At 40.0% G+C, this 16,310-nt stretch overlaps 3 protein-coding genes across 3 annotated transcripts; all 3 read left to right on the top strand.

Moving 5' to 3' along the window:
- The first annotated feature begins 5,255 nt into the window (after window positions 1-5,255).
- LOC134205778 (ubiquitin-like FUBI-ribosomal protein eS30 fusion protein) lies at window positions 5,256-7,974 on the top strand. The gene is made up of 3 exons (XM_062681362.1): window positions 5,256-5,417; window positions 5,764-5,846; window positions 7,521-7,974. The coding sequence occupies exons 1-3, from the start codon at window positions 5,270-5,272 to the stop codon at window positions 7,842-7,844; spliced, it is 555 nt and encodes a 184-aa protein (XP_062537346.1). The 5' UTR covers window positions 5,256-5,269; the 3' UTR covers window positions 7,845-7,974.
- Window positions 7,975-9,802: 1,828 nt separating this feature from the next.
- LOC134207001 (uncharacterized) lies at window positions 9,803-10,735 on the top strand. Its single transcript, XM_062682741.1, has 3 exons — window positions 9,803-9,924; window positions 9,997-10,384; window positions 10,724-10,735. The coding sequence occupies exons 1-3, from the start codon at window positions 9,803-9,805 to the stop codon at window positions 10,733-10,735; spliced, it is 522 nt and encodes a 173-aa protein (XP_062538725.1).
- A 1,028-nt stretch (window positions 10,736-11,763) lies between these two features.
- LOC134207002 (uncharacterized) lies at window positions 11,764-12,698 on the top strand. The gene is made up of 2 exons (XM_062682743.1): window positions 11,764-12,074; window positions 12,131-12,698. The coding sequence occupies exons 1-2, from the start codon at window positions 11,971-11,973 to the stop codon at window positions 12,696-12,698; spliced, it is 672 nt and encodes a 223-aa protein (XP_062538727.1). The 5' UTR covers window positions 11,764-11,970.
- Window positions 12,699-16,310: the final 3,612 nt, after the last annotated feature.

The raw sequence follows: 16,310 nt of genomic DNA on the forward strand, positions 1-16,310 counted from the left end.
TCTACGTGAAGTTAAACGATTTACAATGATATGGAAATGCTAATATCATCTTCCAAACTTATTGGACGTACATGTTCATGATAGAATTAGAGGCGAAAGTATAGAATTGATAGTTCCGTTAGGATACGGCAGGCATGGAGAATGTTTTTATAGAAGTCGATTTGAAAGCGAGCGGAGGGCAATATTTGTGATGGCACATATCACACGACCTTCCTTCTGCCAAGCTCCCGTATGAAGGGGGAGGGAAGAATATCAGTGTGGAAGCTGATATATAGCCAGTGGAGATATATCAGCTTCCACACTGATATTGACCTCAGAATTGCAAAAACGGCAGTTGGTATGCTACAGAACAATTTCACAGAACATTGTATGATGATCAAATAAACTTTTATATGGGTTTCGGCTGATGCGATGCGATCAAAAAACCCAAAAATACCCAAATCAGCTCCTAATAATTCAGCCGAAAATTATATAAAAGTTCATTTAATCATCATGCAATATTCTGTGAAATTGTTCTGTAGCATACCAACTGCCGTTTTTGCAATTCTGAGGTCAATCGAGCAATCAGAACCAATTTCCAGATCGAATGAGTGACGGAGGTGTATTTTCCTATACATTTTGGCTGAAATCCCCATACAAACTTCAAATCAAATGCGCCAGCTTATGCAACAAGTGATTGAGCTGAAATTTTCAGAGTTTGATTTTCTCACCCAAAGACACAATTCTGGGGGGTGCCCCGTGGAATTTGACAACATTTTTTTCTCCCCATAGTAATCTGGGCCAGTCTAATGAACATGTACGTCCAAGTTTGGAAGATGATATTAGCATTTCCATATCATTTTGATTGCATGCAAGTTACGACGCATAACGCCATATAACGTTTCTGCAGCTTTCTGGTATAATAAAAAAAGTCGCATAAAACACGCACGCTAATAATACTTTACTTAAATAAATCAAATAAAATCAATAAAACAAAATTATTCAGCATTTCAACAAATTTCCCGATAATGCATTTGATTGTTTGATTGGGTTGTTTAATAATGCACGAGAAAGGCACAATCACTGCTAGGTGGATCAATCTGGGTTTTTCTTCTCTCTTCTGCCTTATTCCTTGCTCCTTTTTCTATATTCCTTTTTCTTCCTCCATTCTTTCTTCTTATTTCTTCCTCCTTTCTCTTCCTTATTTCTCTTCCTTTTTCCTTCTTCCTCTTCGAGATTTCGCCCACTTGAATACGCAAGCGCAGCGGGGGGGAAATGCTTATCTAATCTTCCGGTCAATGTCATCATATAGTGCATATACTCCTGTATATATACGATTGTGATGCATCACCAGTGCTACGATGTGCACGTATTACCTGGCAATCTAACTGCATTGATTGTCTGCCTTTTCAGAATTCCCAATAAAATTCCGTTGAAATATCACAAATGATGGTAATTGTTTGTGGAAAGGGAAAGAAAAGTGCAGTGGGTACTGGCCAAGTTCCCCCTGGCGGTGCTAAAATGATAAGCGGGAACAATGCCTAATGTCATTTAAATCTTTTAGTATCATTAGTGATTAGCACACGTTATTATTTTATGTGGGGGGCAAGCATGGAACATATTTTTCAACGCGGGTGTCAGGCGGCTGACCCATGCTCGACAAAAATAGTAAAATTTAGCTAGAATATTTTAATTTTGTTTGATTGTTTGCTCTTGAATTTTATATCAGAAATCGCGAAAATACTTGAAATAAAACTTTGTAAAATGTTTAGTATAATTATCTTTAAAAGGCATGGTTTTTTGTATTCGATGAACCTAGAAGAATCGTTTTGCTCACTGAGCAGAAAGTACAAATTTGGTAAATTTAGATTTGTTCAACGGATATTTGTTGATAGATTGAGGTTAAGAAATCGTCTGTAAATTATTTAAAGAATAAACTGTAAATAAAATTGATATTAGCATACTCTTTCGACAGCCGGCTGGCAAGAGTTTAAATAAAAACAGGTAAACAACATAGTCTGTGGGTCGAATTGCCAGCTTGAGGCAAACCTCCATGACCTACCTAACCCTACCAAACCACCAACTCCGTAGAACTTATGAGGGCGTCGCCAAGTCAGGGCCTCTCGTTAAGTAAGTTCTACATCAGCATTTCCTTTCCTATCCCTAGTTATGGTGAAAATGAGCGTGGCCGGGGTAGTAATCCTCATGCTTATGCCATTTTTATCTTAGATTGGAATCAAGGGTAACTCCCCACCTTGATTTCTGATAGCAATCTGGATAAGGATTCCATAAGAAACATGAGTATCACTAGTGTCCAATCTACGAAGTATACCGTAACAACGCTAACGCTAACGCTAACGCTAACTTGAATACGCAAGCGCAGCGGAAGATCAGATACCACAGATGGAGAAAGCACCGGAGAAAAAAACATGAAAACCGGATATCTAGACAAATTACTGATTACTATTTGCGGGGCAACCGTACTACGATACCTAATGAATTCCAATAAGCATAGCAATTCTACGTACACATCTTTTTATTCCTTAACTCACAGAAACGATCCTGAAAATGTACCCATGTGGTGAATTCATACCAGTTCAACACTTATAATTGCAAATACTCTCAAAAGGATCATCCCGGATGGTGATCGTTATCAGCTTCTCAGAGTATTCCCCATTAGAATCGATCATTTTCGACAAATAGTCAGAGAGCGAGCTCCACCGAGATTAGAGCACTTCTTATTAACTGATTACTAATTATATTTCTGAATTAGTTAGTGGCAATGCATTATTGATCATTTCGAGCCTTTAGATCTTATCAACTTTCGCAGTACGCAGAAATCACTATACAATAGAAGAACAATAGAATTGAATGTTCATCAATAAAAATGTATTTTAATTTTATGATATTGCGCATAAGCCCCAAAATTTTATTCCCACCTTTGGGTTTCCGCGCCAAGCACTCAGCGCCAGACTCGGCGACAAGGAGGTTACGCATAGGGGTGGGGGTGGTTCTGAAAATTGTTACGAGGGAGTGGGGGGTTCTTGAAAACAACGTTTTTGGCGTTACGTAATATTTGAATAGGCCCCAACAGCAGATTTGTTCGGTAATTATTTCACAAAATTTTCGGCGATTTTTTCTTTGTTCAACTGTCAAAACCACCGAAAATCTGTGAAAATATTCACCGAACAGTTCTGCTCTGGGTGCTGCGGATAGAGCCGCTTTTTTGCGCTTAAGCGAGACTAGGGATATTTTGAAATCACTCCCATAAACAAAATTATTTTGCAGTTACTCGGCTGTCAAACATTTCCCGCTCTTCGAATTTCCCTTTCCACGTTGCATGAAGGCGCACAAATGCGCTATACTCTACATGACTTAACGATTGTTTACATACATTCATGCTCCAATCAGCTGCTGAATCTCAAGACATTTTGTAACGAGTGCTTTTTAGATGCATTCCTACTAATTTTCCACTCGAAATATAATGTGAGAATATTTGTTACAAAGAATACAAAACTCAAACAAAGTTTATTTTTATTTTTTCCCCAAATAATAACAATACTTCTCAATATTAGATCAGAAGCGAACATAACCACAATCTTCAATGTTTGGCTCCGGCACAATAGACAATTTTGGCTTCAGTTTGACAACCAAATCGATTCTATCCGCACCACCCAGGTTCTGCTGTTGAGATTTCGGTAAAATTTTACCGAATTCGGCGATTTATTTTAAGTGTGTGAACGTTCGCTAATTGGGGTTTTTCTAGTTGGGGCGCTTTTTAGTTGGGGGTTCGCTAATTGGGGCGAAACCCAATTAAAAAGCAGCTAAACGTCAGAATGTGATGTCAAAAACGTGTTGACGTTTTGTTTCCGTGTTTGGCGGGATCGATATTTTCTGGCGCGTAAAATTTTCCTTTGTTCAATGCAAAAAGTAAACAACATTGACGCTTGTCAAAGCGCCCCAATTAGCGAACGGCATTCGCTAGTTGGGGCGAGGTCGTGCCCCAATTAGCGAACGATCACTGCACACTTAAATAGATTCTATGAGTTCGGTAAGACAAATTACTGAATTCGTCGGTAATCCAAAAAATTACAAACATTTCGGTGATTTCTCGGGTGATCACTGAAAACATTACCGAGTTTCGTGAATTTTATTCAATTTTACCGAGATCGGTAATCTTTTTTACCGACAAAGAATGTAAATTGTTTGATTTACCGATTTCGGTAAATTATCAGCTGAAACTTCGGTGAATTCAATAATCCCAACGCAAAACGTCATCGCGCCAAGTTTTTTCTTCAACTCATAGTTCCTGTCGTTCCAGTGAGGATCCGCTTCGTCTGCGAAAAATAATTTCAAGAGCCAAGGTAAATATAGTTAATATTTTTTTGTCGTTATCGAAACGAGTTTCTGACACTGAGTATTGGTTTTTCTGTACTACAGCGCCTGTGATGATTCGTTTTTCCAAGGGATAAGCCTGCTGAACATTCTTCATCCAACCATAAAAAATAACGACCATCGGACTTCAAATTCATCCGGTACCCGAAATCTGCTTCGCTAAACTGTTCAAGCACATTGGCGTGTATGAGCGTGCATGACAGAGAAGAATTTTAATCTGCATTTACATCTGGTACCTGAACTTTTGTCTTGAAAATGGTTTTGTGTTATGTCTTTTAGGTATTAGTGGCATGTCCGAATTGGATTTTGGATCAATTAAAACACATATTTGGCATGTATGGCATCAATAAAAATCATGTTATGCATAAATCAAACGAACTGTCTCGTTTTATTAAAAACAATAAATCCCAGAATTACAATATTTTCGGTAAAATTTACAAAATTTTCGGTGATATGCCATGTTTTCGACGATTCCAGTAAATTACAGATCTTGATTATTTTTCGGTAAATGTTACCGAATTTTCGGTAAATTTGACAAACGATGCCTCTGATACAGATTACAAACTTTTCGGTAACATCTTAGTTTACCGAAACGTTTACCGATCGTTCAGCTGTTGAGAATTCGGTGAATAATTTACCGAAGTCGGTAATTTATTCTAAGTGTGTATCTCAATGGTCCCTTTCAATTATCGAGATGTGTAGAGGCGACTGTAAGTTTAAACGTCAATGAAGGATTTTCATACGATTTGATAGTTCGGTACCCAACAAGTTTCGGACAGCAGAACAAAGGGGACCGAAGCGACAATCTTTATTTATCTTGTGACTAAAATATCTTTCCAAAGTTCTTGCTGATTTTTTACTCGGGGCTCCCAGTCTTTATATGTTCCACTTCCTGATGTTCCTTACGCGCCGAGGCAACAGCGACGCTCAACTGCGATTCAACGCGTCGCGTCAATTTTTGACAGCCAATCAACTTCCGTTCGGTACTGTCAAGCGACCATCTTTCTTTTCTGATTCGTGCTGTGCTAGAAGTAAGTGCCGTGGTTCGTGAATTCTGTCTTAATTTCGCTGTTTTGCGGCCGGAACGCCCCGTTTCCACCTGGGAGATGCAGAAACTCGTGTCGGAAAAGTGCCTCAATATGGATTGCATTTAATATTGAAGGTTGACGACGGAAAAAAATGAAGATGCCCTTTCGCGTCGGAACGGAATGATCTTCCCGTAGTGGTGCGTGTTTTTTTTTAAGTGTCCCGGGAGTTATGTTTTGATGAAGCCACATCAACAGAATGGTGGAAGCGCGGAACCGGTGGCCACAGCGGAAAATACTAACTAGTTTACATTTGGAACCAAAATGAATGTTGACCTCTGATGCATGTTGTTTTCCTTTGTAGACGCCAGAATGCAGTTGCATATTCGTGGACTTAACACTCACGTCTTGGACGTCCTGCCCCAGGAATCCATCAGCCAGATCAAGGTGAGTACTATCATCCGAGCATTTACCGCATAAATACGAATTGTTCACGGTTCTCGATTCGCAGTGGAAAGCAAAATAAAATCTCAATTCGTTTGATTCCATAGAGCCGGTGTCGGTGTTCAACAATTATTATTGTTGCTGAATCATTGATTACCTTAGGATAAAAATTGAAAATATTTTTTTAATGTCCTATGCAACGTAAAGCAGAATCCAGCCGTCCTTCTGGGCTGAGTTCCCTAGAACCGTTGCTATATAAAAACACTGATTGTTTGACCCGCTGCTTTGTTCTATCCGATACGAGCAGCGGGGTTTTAAAATCAGTACAAACAAATTGATCTACTATTAGAAATAAAAATAACAAAAAAATACGCAAATAATTTACCAAGCCAACGAAGTAATTCTCCACTGCGTAGATCGTTTGGTCTAAGACTGTTTGCCAGAATAATGTTCCCTGGATGACGGTTCTCAATCGCGTTCTTTGACGCTCTCCGTGAAAAGAACGATTTGAAACACATCCACAGCGGATTCCACTCACGCAAATGACTTTCCTTTTGACTTTGAATAAAAGAAAAAAACAATTCTCACAAAGGTAGCAATTACATTTGGCCCGATGGGTACCCGCCTCAATGGTACAGCCGTCTCTAAAGTAATTGCCAGATCAACTCGCAACTAATCACTATGACTCGTCTGAACTCCAAAACCTTGGAACGGACGAGATTCGTCGGTTAGTACAAACGCCAATAGATAATCGTCAAGGAACATTTGCGCGAGAGCGATCCGGAAGCAATCACATTTGGCCCGACGCGTACTGGAAAAGCTATTTCCAATGGTACGGCGTCTCTAAAGTGATTGCAAGAGTAAAATCTAGCCACTATGACCCGGTCGAAATCCAAATGCTTGGAACGACCGGGATTCGTCGGTTTAGGACAAATGAATTGATAGAAAATAGGTTTGGTTTGGACGTTTGAGGTCCATTACTGTTGTAATAAAATGCTTTATGTCTATGAAAGTTAGATTAATTTTTCCAGTTTCACCAGAATTACCTAATTAACGAACTCAAAACAATATTTATTACTCGAAATCCGCACAGCTCAGGGAAAGTAGTTTAATCCCATATGGCAAACCTACTTACTGATGCTGTGCCAGAGTAAACGTAAAACAATCGGAACTTGAGACCTTCGTTTACCAATTATTGGAAACGACAGGGAGCGTAAGTTCCGGACAACGATTTATAAACAATTTCCCCTGGCTACTGCAGATTCCAGCGGATGTCATCTGTTCTACCCTGGATGGCTATCCTCCTAAACAAGTTGCATCTGCTAGAACAAACTTGCCCGAACCGTGAGAATCGTACAGCTTCAATGTCCTTAAAATAGGTCACATGGACTGTACGAGGTTATGTTTGTTCGGACATCCACTTCCCGAAACTCGAGAACCGTGAGCATTCCCGTAAACAGCAGATTCCAGCGGAACTAACATCCATCTCCAGATGTTTATTTCCTCCTAAATCAAATTCTGCCAGAAAAACGCTCCCAACCGGAACAATGAGACTTGAATTGATCTTGGAATTCAGTAACAATTCGAGGTGCTTGGTTCCCGACAGTCATTTAAAAATTTTCTCCCACATAAATCCAATCATCTAATAGAACTTTTTCTTATAACCATACAATATAGGCCCGCCTGGCCGCGCTCGAGAATGTCGAAGACGCCGCCCATCTGGTGCTGTCCTGCGAGGGTGCCATCCTGGCTACCGATGCCCTGGTAACCGATCTGTCCTCGGCCGAGCTGGATCTCACCATCCCGCTGCTGGGAGGTAAGGTGCACGGTTCCCTCGCCCGTGCCGGTAAGGTCAAGGGCCAAACGCCCAAGGTCGAGAAAAAGGAGAAGAAAAAGAAGAAGACCGGCCGTGCCAAGCGTCGCATCCAGTACAACCGCAACTTCGCCAACGTGGTGCAGGCCTTCGGACGCCGCCGCGGACCGAACGCCAACTCGACGTAAGAAGGTATGCCCTGCAGGGGTGATGGGTGCGTCTGAACGTGGTGGGGAGTGATGAAAAGCCGGGATGTGAACACCTTGGTGATGATGCGCGTAAGGAAATAAACGGAAATCCTTTATTATTTAAGATGTAGATTGCCCGACGGCATTGGAATTTATTTCGAAAAGCGATGACAAACCCTTAGTGGGGAATACCGATATTTCGAAATATCGATAGCAAGACAGCACCGGTGGTTGAGTGATAAGTCTGCCTGGGCTCGATTCCAGTCCATCCGGTACCAGTCAGATCGATTCCTCGGTTCAGATTCACTTTACCGAAAGACGTTTTTGCACTTTCAAGGTGTTCACTTTTTTATAACCATTCATTTACAATTTTAAATTCTTTCTGCCAGCGTTCGCAAAACTCGCCGTTGCCAGGGTTGGAATCCAAAGGAGAATTAAAAAATCTTTCACTTATCATGTCTGTATACACTTTCTATAGGTAGCACACCGTGAAATACGTTTTTCGGAAGCTGTTAAGATAAAAAACTGATTCGGGAGGCTATATCACACGGTTCATTCATTCATTTATTTAGTTTACATCTTAACAGATAACACTGAATCAACAATGTGACGCCACAATACACGGTTCGAGGCCGCATCTCTCCTTCCTCGAATGCTCCCCACGCTCGCCAAGTCGTTTTGCACCTGGTCAGCCCCCCTTGCTCGCTGCGCTCCACACCGTCTCGTACCTGCCGGATCGGAAGCTAACACTATCTTTGCAGGGTTGCTGTTCGGCATTCTTGCAACATGCCCTGCCCATCATACCCTTCCGGCTTTAGCTACCTTCTGGATACTGGGTTCGCCGTAGAGCTGGGCGAACTTGTGGTTCATTCTTCGCCGCCACACATCGTCTTGCACACCGCCAAAGATGGTACTAAGCACCCGTCTCTCGAATACTCCGAGTGCTTGCAAGTCCTCCTCGAGCATTGTCCATGTTTCATGTCCGAAGAGGACTACCGGTCTTATCAGAGTCTTGTACATGACCAGGGAATCAATATTCGAGCAACGCCTAACAATATACCCTTTGTCATCAACAGAGTTTGTTACTGAAAAAAAGCACCTCGCAACAAGCCTTTATCAGAACCAGAATAAAACAAGACAAGAATCATTTGCCTTGCATGTACTGATGTTTCCTATAGATAGTGGAATATATAGATGAGCGAAGATAAATCCTCTGTCTCCAAACGAACTGTCATACGTGTCTCCAAACGAGCATGACGTCACGATTTCAAAGAAAATGTTAAGGGCTGTGACGTCATATGCGCGCGTGCACGGTCAAAAAAATCGACTCAGCCATGCTTTCGCTCATCTATAGATTCTACTATCTATAATGTTTCCAAAAATATGATGCTATTTTTTGACGTAGGACTACGTCTGTCTTTTCTTTATTGGGGTACACTTTACGATTGCGAAAATCGGAGACCATCACGAAATTATGATAGACTTTGATCGTTAATATCTCAGCCGTTTCTCGGTGGATTTTCAATTTTTTTGGACCATTCTATCAAGGATGAGTCAACGCTTCTTTGTATTCATATGAAAATACTGATTGTTAATTGATAAAAAGTTTAGAAATAGGTCACCAATCACGTACATGCATTACTAGCACAAACATCAAAAGTCAATCACTTGCGGGTTTGGATCTAATCCTCAGTTTGAACAATTGATTTCACGCAGAGCAGACATATCAAAGCGATCGCAGCGGAGCGGACACAGCATCTCGGAGGCGCTGGTAACATTTTCAACGGAAATGGTGGTCCTCGGTGTGTGTTTTTATATGAAGAAAGGGTTGACTAGAAAAATAGCACTGTTGCGATCCTGCGCCGCCACTGGCGATGATTAAAATTTATTAATTCCCCAGGAAAATTTGAGCCATAAAAATTGAAATGTCAATTTGAAAACGGTTTACATCTGCCGGCATGACACTTCCCGGGAATACCGTGATCAGCTCTACCTGGTGCACCTGGAGCACGGTACTGGAATGGAAGTGGCTGACCCAAAGTGTGCAAATTGTGGGGAAAAGCATCGGGCCACCACAAAGGTCTGCCTGAATCGTGCGGAGTTCTGCGAAATCCGCAAGAAAGCTTCCACAAAAAAATCGTCCAACCCGAAGCTCGCCCCCATTGCTCGACGAACGAAACTTCCCGACAATCCCGCTTACGCGATTGCCGATCCCGCTCCTTCCGCCACCGCAAAAAAGACTCACAGCTGCTGGTGCCTCGGTCCCACCGGAAGTCAAGCCAAGCAAAGCAACATCCAGCCCATCCACTAGCGAATGGTCGCCGCTCCCTCCCCCAAGATTCCGCGAGCAGCAAGATGAGCACCCTCTACCCCCGGAGGATTCCGCTCCGCTCTACACCCCGAAGCAGCTGGCTCCGATATTCAGCCAACTTGCGACTCGGCTTCGAAGCTGCAAATCCCGGTTCGACCAGATTTACACTCTGGGCCTTTTCGTAATTCAGGGTGTCGAGTACCTGGAAAAACCTGGAGAGTCAGGGAAGGTCAGTGAATTCCAATTTGGACCTGGAATGTCAGGGAAAGTCAGGGAATTTCGATTGAGGTCAGGGAAAAAATCACAAAACCCAATGTTGAAAATTTATAGTGATTTTTTTTATTTCGGGCAGTATACTACACACTTATGACAATGAAACGCTGAACCATTTTAATTCATTGAAATAGGATCAATAAAAGTACCGAAACTTCGGATCAGAATTAATATAGCGTTTTAGCTGGTAATCAGACTGCATAGCCGATAAACAAAACAATACTCCGAGGCAGTTACAGTCGACAACCACTTTCACTATCAAGCTTTAACTCTTTTTTTGTGTGACCGTTGACAGTCTCTAGATTAAAAGTTTACTCCGGGCCCATTCCATGTACCCTTGGTAATCGAGTTTGTTTCTATTAATCTCTAAGCAATAACACAGGTTCCAAATCCATGTTGTTCAAATGATCACTGTTGAGGCCTGATACAAATAGATTGCGTGGTTTTGTGTCAGAGTCGTTTTTGGTTTTCTTTTGCAGTTTCCTCATCTAACGTTCAAATATTTAATCATCCATCGCGAGAGTCTTAATAAAATTATATTAATGTGCTTATGATATTGGAAGAAATGCGATCTATCTTGATAAATTTAAATTGCTGATTAGTAACTAACAATATATCATATTTCCCTTTGATGAAAATTCAGCGCCAAATTTTTTGAAAATTATCTAGTCTAAGCAATCTAAACTGAATCAAATGGCTGAAATTTGCCATAGTTCAGAACCGATCCACAAATAATCATCAATAATGTTTACCTACAATAAAAAACTAGATATTCAAAGGCTTGTTGAAATAAACGCCGAATATCATCTTTGTGTACCTTTGACAACACTCCACAGCATCGGCATCATCCCCAAACAAGATTCTGTAGGGAATGTTTTAAAAACATTTTGTGAACTTTCATTTGATGATGGGCTTTTAAGGTCATTGGTCGATCCTCACGTCCTTAGGTACTAGTCATGTAGAGAGAATGACAGTGGATTAAAGCATCATATAAACTACCTCATGTACGTAGGTGGCGATGGTCTCAATAAAACGTTTTCTCGATACTCACTAACTATAGTCGGACGCAAGAATGTTTCAGTTTTACATTCGCTCCTTCTGATGTTTATAAAAACAATTTCATCAGGAAATAGTCTGGTAGATCTTTGAGAATTTTGTTCAGAAATTACTCCAGTGAAAATGCTTTAGGATATCTTGTGAAAATAATTATTGTGGATTTAATCGAAGGTTGGATTCCATCCCTGAATACACCGGCAATTCTATAAATTAAGGTTGATATTTACCTAAATGGCAACATTTTGATTTATCTTTGAATTCTGATAATTCTGGCAAGCTATAAGTGACAAAAAGTATCTGTTCAATGCCTGAATTAGCAACGCGTTGATTTAAAGATTTTAATTTGAAAAAGATTGATCAACTACAACTTCTGTCAAAATTATTTATATTTGTAATTAATTAAATATTTATCTTCCATAATTATTTCAACTTTTTTTCTCTGGTGGATACGAGCCTTAAAAATCAAAATCATAACAAATCAACCAAATGAAAATTGTCCAAAACAAAATCTCAAATCAAAACATAAACAATATCGTAGTGCAAATAAATACAATTTTATTTCGTATCCGCAACGAACTCTCTGTTTCCATGTAAGTAAAATTATATCCTTATTAATAAATTATATAGCTTTATGTTTTACCTATAGAATGGAAACTTCTGACAGTGAAATCGAAAGTGGCGAACCAAGGATTTCGAAGAAAAAGAAAGCCGATCTGGATCCATTCACTGAGGTTGAATTCCTTGACTTGAGTAATTTATCCGGGACCGGTTTTGAAGACGTTTCCGAGAGCGATCTCCTAGCCATTTCGGCGAATGAAAACAGTTTTCCACCAACTCAGCAAAAGGAAAACAGTGGATCTCTTCTTAATATGACCGTCAGTGTACCCATCGGTCACTTCAAGAACAAGCAGTTCCATTTCGTTGGTGTGTTTTATATTCGTTTATTCCGATCGCAGCATTTGACAGATCCGATACTTCACAAGGATGTGTACGGAAATTGTATCAGGAGTGTGATGACGTGCATCTGGGAAGCATCCAAAAACTCCATTGCGCGAGAGATAAAGGTGGTGTACAATGACAATGAACAACTTTTAAGATGGTCTACTAAAGAATGCCCAGATGAGACAGATTTGGATAAATTCGTGTTACTGAAGCACGAAAAAACAAGAAGTTCTATTCCATGGAAGACATTCGGGATAACGCCAAACTTTTGACTCATTGGCGAGGAAAGCGGATTCAAGTGCATGTGTTTAAGTACTCTCACTCTATTGCTACTCTATCCATGTGGGAGAAGGTCAACAAAGAACTGCTGCATCCGGAACGTAAAGATAAAACTGGTGCTCCAGCAACGGAGGAAGTGTTTGGGTATGTTCAGCAGCTAAAAGAGATTCATTCTCACTATACTGCACTGTTTTCGTCGTGGGAACGATGGGCGAATTTCATTCTCTCGCAACCTGCTGACCGACGTCAAAGGCTAATGAAAGAGGCCCCTCCCGACGAGTATCTCCACTTGTTCCGTGCTGCACCAGTTTCTGAAGCTAATCTGTTAAGCAACACTCGCTATGGACTACATGTAGCGAACAATATTACTGACAGTATTTCAACAGCAGTGAATAATTTGTGCATCAAAGTAGACTCAATTGTGGACAGCGTGAACCAGATTCAAAAGGAGATGCATTGTCTTAAAACGCGGGTGGACACTTCTCGTTCAATGTTGGATGCTATGCAAGAATCTTTGCCACCGGAAGAAACACAGTTCAGTGTGAAGCTGGCATCACTTGTCACAGACATGCCTGATATCGATCATAATGATTAGTTTTCAATGTGCGCCATGATTGGTTTTGATTACTTATGTGAACTTTTGAAATAAAACAATTTGATTGTAGTTTTTTTGTGGTTTTTATTTGAAGCGATTATTCGAATATTTATGTAACCAAATAATCACAATTCGGTTATTTAAGCTTGTCCAACCGAAGGATCAAAAATTCCTCCTGCATACCCGCACTTCCGAAAAAGACCCGTACATGGGTGAATCATGAATTTAGTGAGGGCGGCAGCAACAGTTAGGGACAGGGGAGTTTTGTCATTTTCCTTATAGTGACGTCTCAAGAACCGTTTCACCAATCCGAAAATAATCTCGATCGGATTATAGAACGGGCAATATGCTGGCAGAAATATTGGGATAATGCCAATTGATCTTAAATACATCACAATATTTTTATCGCAATGTATACGAGCACCATCCATAATCCAAACTGAATGTTTTCCGGGGTACTTATTAACCATACCACTGTGAAGAGCCATTTTAACACAGCAGTCGAAAAATTTCTTCCTGTTAAAAGTGCCTTCTGTTTCGTAAGATTAAAGTATTCCCGTTTGACCCATGAAGCAGAGGCATGAAACTCGTGGCTTGCGTTGAAATTCCCCTCGGTAAATGAGGCTCTGCCCAACACGCCCATAACCTCGATTTCGAGCATTTCTCGGCTGGCAAATGCAACCTCATCCAAAAACACAAGTTGTTCCACACTCCACGGGAAGCTGTTTAGTTCGTTGGAGAAGCGCATTATGTCTTCCTGTCGAATTTGAAGAGCTCTTCTCTCTAATGCTTTCCAGGACATCTTATGAGCATGAAGAATAAGGCACACGGAAGCTGCACTAATTGAAACACCAAAATGCTCAAAGAAAAGTTGACGTGCTTCACTCAAATACAGCACAGGGCGCCTGGTGTACAAGTCCAAAATCCATTGTCGTTTGGTTTTATCAAACTTGGAGAACACAGATGTCCTCTGAGATTTCGTTAGAGATCCATCCCGTTCGTAGGCAGCAATCCATGACGATATAGTGGTTTTCGATTTATGATAAAGTATGCCTAGTTGGGAACGAGATAGTCCCAAGAAATAATAATCATACAAGCAGTAATACTTGGTATTGACACTAGCTTGCTTGTTCCGTACATTGTTTAGAATTATATTCTCCATATCCTGTCCTGTTTAGGCTTATTCCCACAGAAACTAAATAAATATAAATCGAAATACCAAGAATGAACACTTGTTAATAATCAACAATAATTGCTTGTATGAAATGTAACGTTAAAATGACAACGTGATGACAGAAAGTATTGTCAAATCGTCGACCGGCTATTTCAACGTTGATTTCCAGGACCGGCGATTTTAATTCGTCGGGTCCAGTTTGCAATTCAACGTACAATATTCCCTTCAGAAAATTGTCTAAATTACTTCAGAATCTCACTGAAACATAAAGAAAAATCCTAGTGGATTTCCAAGAGCTCGCTCAATAGTTTAATCCTGGAGCTCCTTGATGGATGTTTAATAGATATTTTTTTTCAAAGCTCCGCTCCATAAACTTGCTAGATTGTATGGTGTTATTCAAATTTGAATTGAAATGTCTTCGTGGAGGTATTCATATGAAAAATATAACAAGGAATCTTCAAACATGTTTCCACGAGTTCTTCAAAACACTCCATTTGATGTTCCTTATAAAGTTTCATTTCTTGTTGTACTTGTCTGACATCTAGTTGATAGTAGTTGAACTTTTTATAAATAAAACAATCCTGGAATGTCAAGACAATCGATTCACTTTTGGCAAACAACTAAAATTCGATAAAATATATTGAGTAGGTGTAGCACTCCTTAAGGAGTAAAATTTAGAGTAAAATCAGCAGTGATTCAAATCGTTCGGGGCTGTCAGTTTGAATATGAATCTGAAACATTGAATTTCCCAGCAGCTGTTCTAGATTCAGTTTTTATATCAGTCAACTGTCAAAAAAATAAAACTGGTATAACGCTCCGTTCTATTTTCTGCAGATTTGAACCACGATTGAATCACGAGATTCAAATATTTTTCAATTGTTTTGGTGTACACTCTAAATAATCATCACGTCATATTCACGTGAAAAATCACGTAACTGAACTGTCTTGAACAAACGACGATTGTTACGTGACGTTGGTAATGTTCACCTGAAATTCACGTAACTTTTACTAAAAATCTTGGTGAATATGCTTGTATGTACTCGTAAACAACTTAAGTGAGATTGTGTTAGTGTGATTGCAGCTTCGGCATTTACGGAAAACCAGCATTGTAAACAATCTTCACGTCAGATTTACCTGAAAACAAACGTGGTTATCATCCACCATACTTTTCACGTGGAAGTGACTTGACAATCACGTAAGAATGAATGATACATAACCTAAACATAGTTAGGCTTCGCAGAGGTAAAGGATATTTTAGGTGCAACTAGGCGAGAATTTTCCGAACCTCCGTTCCCTCCTTGGAAAAAATATCAACGGAAGTCGCATGAAATTTAGAAGATTCGTAGAAAAGTGATTTGGAAGAAGTTTAAGCTACATGAAGTCTAGAACTACAGTTTTTCGGTAGCGTTAGCATAAAAAATTATTTCAGATTTCAACGCAGGGATGCCAGATATACAGACATGTCTGTATTTATACAGACTTTTGGTCTTGCATACAGACATCATGCAGATTACAGACATTATACAGACTTTTGATTGATGTTACAGACTTTTACAGACATTTGTTATCTTTAGAGGAAAACCGAAACAGAAAACCTGAGAATCTTCGATGATGATTTCAGTATAAATTAAAAACTAATGTTGCTTCTGAAAACATTACGTAGGGAATCCTGAGAGAACAACACCAAAGAAAATCGAATCAAGGACCCCGGAATTTTTCGTTCGGAATTCTTGAAGTAAGCCTGGAATATGCTTAAATGTATATTCTTTAGAATAATTGTACAAACTTCATAAAGATTTTATAAGTAATTCGAAGGTGAACTTGGACACTTGAATG

Source organism: Armigeres subalbatus, chromosome 1 (genome assembly GCF_024139115.2).
Source record: "Armigeres subalbatus isolate Guangzhou_Male chromosome 1, GZ_Asu_2, whole genome shotgun sequence".
Taxonomy (NCBI): domain Eukaryota; kingdom Metazoa; phylum Arthropoda; class Insecta; order Diptera; family Culicidae; genus Armigeres; species Armigeres subalbatus.

Coding starts and splice junctions, on each gene's coding strand:
- LOC134205778 (XM_062681362.1), top strand. CDS start 5,270: ATGTTCCTTACGCGCCGAGGCAACAGCGACGCTCAACTGCGATTCAAC. Junction 5,418..5,763: donor TGCTAGAAGTAAGTGCCGTG/GTTCGTGAATTC, acceptor TTTCCTTTGTAG/ACGCCAGAATGCAGTTGCAT. Junction 5,847..7,520: donor AATCCATCAGCCAGATCAAG/GTGAGTACTATC, acceptor CATACAATATAG/GCCCGCCTGGCCGCGCTCGA.
- LOC134207001 (XM_062682741.1), top strand. CDS start 9,803: ATGACACTTCCCGGGAATACCGTGATCAGCTCTACCTGGTGCACCTGG. Junction 9,925..9,996: donor AGCATCGGGCCACCACAAAG/GTCTGCCTGAAT, acceptor TCCAACCCGAAG/CTCGCCCCCATTGCTCGACG.
- LOC134207002 (XM_062682743.1), top strand. CDS start 11,971: ATGAAAATTGTCCAAAACAAAATCTCAAATCAAAACATAAACAATATC. Junction 12,075..12,130: donor AACGAACTCTCTGTTTCCAT/GTAAGTAAAATT, acceptor TTTTACCTATAG/AATGGAAACTTCTGACAGTG.